Source organism: Terrapene carolina, unplaced genomic scaffold (assembly GCF_002925995.2).
Source record: "Terrapene carolina triunguis isolate 2854851 unplaced genomic scaffold, T_m_triunguis-2.0 Scaffold66, whole genome shotgun sequence".
Taxonomy (NCBI): domain Eukaryota; kingdom Metazoa; phylum Chordata; order Testudines; family Emydidae; genus Terrapene; species Terrapene triunguis.
Genome location: NW_020664417.1, coordinates 36,733,045 through 36,740,147, shown reverse-complemented (window position 1 = coordinate 36,740,147; position 7,103 = coordinate 36,733,045). Strand labels below are relative to the sequence as shown.

General features: G+C 35.0%; 1 protein-coding gene across 6 annotated transcripts in view; it reads right to left on the bottom strand.

The window, feature by feature from the left end:
* Positions 1–319: 319 nt before the first annotated feature.
* CEP44 (centrosomal protein 44) overlaps positions 320–7,103 on the bottom strand; it is a 35,067-nt gene continuing 28,283 nt past the window's right edge. For 2 of the 6 annotated variants that reach the window (XM_029910598.1, XM_029910599.1), the window contains exons 7-10: positions 6,150–6,225; positions 3,658–3,785; positions 3,359–3,396; positions 320–404 (exon numbers count right to left, since the gene is read on the bottom strand). In XM_029910598.1, coding sequence (XP_029766458.1) covers positions 335–404; positions 3,359–3,396; positions 3,658–3,785; positions 6,150–6,225 — 312 coding nt within the window. In that variant the 3' untranslated portion in view covers positions 320–334. Of the gene's footprint in view, positions 405–2,305; positions 3,397–3,657; positions 3,786–6,149; positions 6,226–7,103 lie in introns of those variants that run through there. The other 4 variants (XM_029910600.1, XM_029910602.1, XR_003899759.1 and 1 more) reach the window with 3 other exon arrangements.

The following is a 7,103-nucleotide window of genomic DNA, read 5'->3' as shown; positions in this document are numbered from 1 at the left end:
TCACAGCATTCAAATATTAAAACCCAAGAAGCCCTCTATAGCAACCCCAAGTAAGATTAACAAAAGGGCTGTGACTCAGATTATATTTCAGTAACTATCAGATTTTTATGGTTATTACACAAGCTAAGCATGTTCTAAATAATTTTTAAAAAATATTGGATGATTGCTATGGTTCTGGGGTTGTTGTTTTTTTTTATTTTTATTTTTTGTTACTTTGACTGTTCAAACAAGCATGCATGCTTCAGTTCACATCTACTAGAAGATTTAGAACCCAGTCCAAGATCAATTGCAATTTTAGGAAGAGGTCCTGCTTCAGTGTTCCACTTTAATACAATTATGCTTCATTATCCCTTACGTGATCATGAGTATCATAAGAATTGAAAGGTGGGATTCTTTTGTATGATCTATGAGGAGAGAGAGAGAGAGAGACTTCAATTAATTTCTTTAAATTATATAAATTAAGAAGAAAGGTATTCAGGAAAGGAGTGTCTGTTCTGCAGTGGACTGATTTTTCTTCTCTTTTAAAGAAGCATCTTTAAGAACTTTAAAGTGTGAATAGCAGCACAGTAAATAGAGAAAAACAGTAGTCATGTAAAACATCTACATTTTGAAACCCCGGAATTCTTGTTAGGCAAGTTGAAAGAAACTAGTCATGATAAAAGCTGTTAGGAAAAACATTCTCTAATGTCTAACTCTTTGGGGGGAAAATCGCCAACTGTTTCATTACCAGTCATGGAGATATACCAGTGTGTTGGTATACATAGGATACTAGTATTTTTACCTCTAGTCACCACAATGATAAAAGTGGCATTGCTCATCTAAGCTACTGTTCCTGTTGTTGTTGCTAACAGTGGAGTTGCACTTTTGGGAGCATGCCACTTTGTTTGCAGTAATTTCCACCCTAAATTACCAGTTAGAAGCCTGTTTCAATACAATATAGTAAACAATGAAAAGTCGATACTCAAAACATTGTCATTACTGTTTCAAAGCAACAGTGATTGTGGGTACTCTGTATCAAAACAATTTTATTCTACATTGAAAAATACTTCGTATAAATATGCACCACAAGATGGTGCTATAATTTCTATTTACTGCACACAACAGACACCATCTCAGATCAGTAGGAAATTTTTCTTCTCTCTAGATGAAACAATTTAAACAATTATTCTTTAGAATACTGGAGTAGTGGGTTGTGAGCCAGGGGTATTTCCAAATAAACTTTAAAGTAAGTTGCCATCACCAGTGTAAAGCTTGCTTCCCAGGGAATCTGCAACTTAAGTATACTGGAAAAAAATGGGAGTTTATTACAAGTGTGTTCAGTCCTTAAGCTTTTCACTGAGTTTATGAAGCAACAACAGATAACTGTATGTTACTCAGTTTGGATATGTAAAATGAAATCAATCACATAATTATGGAGGAACATATTTATAATTATTATTAAATCAAATCAATCATTTTTACAACGGAAGAACAAACAGATGCTCCATCTGAAAATTATACCATTAAAGTCTTGATATCTTCAGCTGTTGCAATGTCATTTTTTGATCTTTTCATGTGAATCAAAGGAATATGAATAGCTACAGCATGTTGTAACACTTTAAATACCCAATAATTTAAAAAAGAAGGATGAAATCCCATCTCTCTACACAGCCCACACTGACACCTTTGATTTGACTATATCATGTTTATGGAAGTCTTACATCTACTTATGTCTCAAAAGAGAAATTTTATATAGTTTCAAATCATAAAAATGTTGTATGTCTTTGTACACTGGATGGTCTCCATCTGTGCTGCTGGTCTTAAAATGTGTTGGGTAATAGAGCACTAAAACACTCACCACATCTCTCATAGTCAAAGTCTGTGGACTGACTTACACATTTTAGTGTTTAGGATCCAAATGACCTTCACTTTGTCAGTGTTAATGGAAGCCATAATGTGTTGGGGTGCTTTCTGACTAAACCATGAAAATTTATAATTAAAAAAACAAAACAAAAAAGGTACACATTTACAATATGTGCATTTAAGTTTTCATTAAGTCTTATTGAACAGTACAGATGGCAAGATGGTATGTAAGAAAGTCTCTTGGGTACAATATGCAAGTCCCAGCTGGAGTGTTTCCAACAGGATGTAAACCATGGTCCTCAAGCCTGCACTTTAAAAAACATATTACTTAGCACGCTGCCAACAAATGTCAACACAAAAATACACCGCTGTAATGACTTCAACTCATGCAATTTTCTTTAGCAAAAGGTTAAAATTAATGTAATCATGACACAAAAGATATTAAAAAACATTTATTCTTCAAGTAAAAATAAAAACAATTTTAAAACAATTATAGTCCTTAAAACTGATAATATATTCAAAATAACTTTAAAATTGTACAAATTTACATAATAGTTTTGAGATCCAGAAGTCTAGACAGAAAATTGTCTACGATGTGTTACTTTGAATTTTTCAGCAATTCTGAAGTTTCTTCAATCCTAAAAATATTTTTAAAATTGGTTAAAACAAAGACTAAAACAAACATTTACTATTAATGAATGAAGCTAAAGTAACAAAGCAGCATTTCTGACTTTTTGTTTGTTTGTTTTTACACTGGTCAGGCTATTAGATTTGCTGTTATTTGAGAGAGACATTTAAAAAAATATACATAGAGAAGGAACAAAACTCACAAAAATAAAGTTAATGGAGGAGATAATAGACACTTTGTATATCACAAATTAGCCTTAAAAAGGCTGTCACCATCAGAGAGCTTAGGTTTTTGCAAAGTGGCAGACAAGATTAATGACTTCAGCTTCCTGAAGTAACTCATTTGTATGATACAGAAATCTTGTTGAATAGAAGTTGCACTGTGATGATGCATTTCATTTTACTTCAGCAAGTGTAATGAAAGTTATTTCTACCTGTAAATTTTCATTACAAATCTCAGAACCAGCAGTAGATACTGCTTATTATTTTGGGTATCTTTATGTGATGCCTGGTCTGAAACTGGTCTAGCTCTTTTCATTTAAAATTTCACCTCAAAGTTTGAACACAAGTTTTATGTAGTTCCAGTAAACTCTTATCAGAAGACAGATAATACTCCTATTAGTTGTCAACCAAATTCTAAACACTCTTTAATCTCTAGTTAATACCATTAAGAATGCATTATATTGCTTGTTACAAACCAAAACAGTGACTCATCCCACAAACACAGAACTGTAAGTGGATTTATTATCCAGTGGAGTCATAAGGAAATGCCACACCTGATGTAGAGACCTTTGAGGTTTGGAACACATATGCACATTCTATATATGTCTTAGTCCAGTACAATTCCCTACTGGGAAATGAATTCCTGCTGCCCTTTTCTATTACTTACATTTTACTTATCCTTTCCATTCTTTGTCTTGTTGTCTCCTGCAATTTAAAAGCAACATATTTAGGCAATCCTTCAAAGCCAACGATCTTCAGAAATGGACTTTTAACCTGGAGAATTCATGCAAAAAATTACTTTAAGCACTGTTTACATATCAAAAGGATTTTTATGAGACAGACCTAGATGAAGTTTTGCATAGTTTTGCTGTTTTTTGCCAGTAGTATATACAACTAAAACTAATGCTTACTTGTTCTCTTGACCTTAGAAAGGAAATCAACTAAGCATTTGCCAGTTTTACTTACCTTTGAAATCTCTGTCAAACCATGATAATTAATGGTTACGGCTTTAGGAGATGGGTCTGTGGATAATAGTGAACTGTATCCAGACGACTGATGAAGACTCTCTGGCATCTCCTCCTTCCTCTCAATATCTGTGGAGAAATATTCATTTTTAGGTCACCTTTGCCTTTTTGCTCTCTTGCAGCAGGGTCAGCTATCGAACAGTTTGATTTACAGTATGTAATAACAGAAGAGAATGCATTGTTTAGAAAGAAAAAGGCTACTGGTAAAGGTCCAAGATGGGTTTCTCATATTCTTTTAAAATAACATGAACAGAGTATGCTCAGTATGATGCAGACAAAAAAGAAATTCCAACAAAGATTATCCAGGAATGTTGCATTTGTCATGATAACAGTCAACTGAAACACTTAGGCAAATACAATTACTGGGCAAAACATTCAATAATAATTTCAGACAGCTCACATTTGTTTTCTTACTATAAACCACTTCTCTTATACAGCTGTGGGATCTTTTAAACTTTAAAAAAAAAGTTTAAGCAATATAGTAATTATCTTTGTAAACATATTTTACTATAACATGAAAAGCTTTTCGAAATATGTTTTTAATTCAGTAAGTGATTTACAGTATAAACAGCTGAAATATAAACAAAAATGTAGTCAGTTTCCAATAATCTAGGGCTAGTATTCATTCAGCAGAATCAGGGTTTAAACATTTGTATAGCAGTAAGTGCCAGTTTCAATAGGAGCAGAGCTAGGCCAACATATCAAACGCATTAGAAAATCCCTACCCTTTGTATCAGGAAAAGCTTGATGCTATCCTAGCATTTAAAAAAAATTAACGATTTTAAAAACTTGTCTTCCTGAGGAAAGCAAAAATTCCCATTTAAAAAAAGGTAGGGTTTGGTTTTTTGGCTTTGTTTTTTTAATTAAAGCTACAGTCTATGGATTCAGGTTACAAGTCCTGAGTCTGCATTCAGAAAATAACATTGTAAACCGCACTATTTAGCAGTGGATCTCAAAACCTCCAGATGGCAGCTGATCTATATCATGTGATAAGGTAAATCAATTCAAACTTATATAGCCCACTAACACAAATTTATGTATGGTATTTTGACAAAACAATTGTGGGTGTTAGAGCGAGCTTGATATGTAGGACAATCTAGAAAAATATTACAGAGGTAAATGGTGTATAAGATTTAGTTTGTCACTTCACTTACCAGGCATCACAGTCAGAGAGAATCTTATCTTTACTCTGCTGTCTACAAAAATTATGTTAATTAAGTAAGTCTATGACTCATTAAGAATAAGATTTTGACTTGAGAAAGATTTTAAACTACAGACAGTACCATAAACATGCTGGGTAATATATATTCCTGCACAGAACACTGTAAGGGGAAGTTAAGGTTGTAGGCACATCTCAGTGCTTTAAGTGTATATTACCAGAGAAGACCAAATGGGAGAATTAGGAAACTAAGGGTACGTCTTCACTACCCGCCGTATCGGTGGGTAGCAATCGATTTATTCGGGATCGATATATCGCGTCTCGTTAAGACGCGATATATCCATTCCGAACGCGCTCACTGTCGACTCCGGAACTCCACTAGAGCGAGCGGCGGTAGTGCAGTCGACGAGGGAGCCGCAGCCATCGATCCCACGCCGTCTGGACCCCAGGTAATTCGATCCAAGATACTTCGACTTCAGCTACGCTATTCGCGTAGCTGAAGTTGCGTATCTTGGATCGATCCCCCCCACAGTGTAGACCAACCCTAAGGATGGATCAGACTTGGGGGAGTGGCAAGTCAAGCCTCAGTTTGAGGAAGAAGGGAGAGGCAAGATGGATGAAGTCTAAGGAAGAGAGTGAGTGAAAAATTTGATTCAGTTTTCCACATCTGTACCTCTACTTCTCTGGCCTCAGTGATGGGGCTGTCCAGAGGGGATTATTTACCTGACAAGATACTTAGAGTGATTTTCTCCTGGGTCCCTTTGTACTTAGGAAATAGTTAGCTTCAAAAGCTTGCTGTGTACACCTTCAGAAATTTACTTGGCCATTACCCATTACTTTTACTAGTATTTTACAGTTTGTTAAAGGGGAAAAAAAGGATAATCTGTCTTTGAATATCAACTAAAAAAAAAAAAAAAATCACATTTGTACCTCAGGCCTTTTTTTGAGCTTACTATAAACAAAAATAAAGAAATATGTTTCTCTAATAATTAATTATCTTTGTGAGGATAGACACAGCAACACAGGAGAGGGGAGAAAACACAACACATTCTATCAAATAGGAAATGTACCTAAAAGTCCCAAAACTAATGGTGATTTCAGGGGCTGGCTCATACTTGAAACAGCTGAACTTGAAATGTAGTTAGTTTTGTTTGTTTGTTTTAAAGTTGACAGTGTCTATTTAAACAACTTAAAATCCTAACTGTGACAATTTTATGCAAGGCTAGCATGCTTAAAAGAAAACCTTTTCAGTAAAGAGCATTGCAAACACTCACCAGGAGAAATTGGAGTCATATTCCTACTAGAGGTATGGTCTTCACTCATATTGTTAAATTCTGTAGATAAGTCACTCTGAAACAATAATTGTTTTTGCCATTTACAAAAAAAATTCTATAACTTAGCCACGAGTCTTATTTAAATGCCATCTGAGTACTGAGAATTATAATCAAATGGGTGAATATATGTATATCTATGTACGGTACTGACCACATTTTTCTAGCATTATGGAAGTAGCTTTATGTGGCTACTCCTATGAGTAAAGCATGCAAAATTTGACCCTTTATATTCGTATACCCATTTATATCATAAGAAAAAATGATAAATTCATTAAAGCATTTTGTCTTTTGAAATACCAACTTTGCTGTAAAAACTGAGCCCAAAAGTTTCATAGTGGAATGCCTAACAATCCAGGTGTGATTGTTTGATCAGGCTGAGTGGTGTTTATTAAAACACACTGTGCACCAACAGCTCTGAATGACTGACTACTGGCGGCTGCAAGTGCTCTGCTCCTCTGACTCTGAGGCTGCTGATTTGAGGTCTACTGCTGGATTTGGTTGTCTAATTTTAGATAATCAAGTTTGAAAATTTTGGCTAAAATACCCACTTGGCTCATGATACAAATGGTGAAAAAAACAAACTGTTTTATACATTGTCAATATTAATGCTGTATCTGCTTTCTCTGTTATAATGTGACCATTTTCTTCTTCTGGATTAATTTGCTAAGAAAATAAAAAGTTAGTTTTAGGGTTTTGCCTTGACCATCGAGAGTTACTGTTTTTCCTTTCAGAAACATGAATTTATGTTTGTCTAATTTAGGCCCAGATCCTGGAAGTTAATCTATGCAGATGGATGACCCCACCCAGGGCCGGTGGAAGGATGTTTCGCGCCCTAGGCGAAACTTCCACCTTGCGCGCCCACCCCCGGCCCGGGGCAGCTCCCCCCCTCTGCCT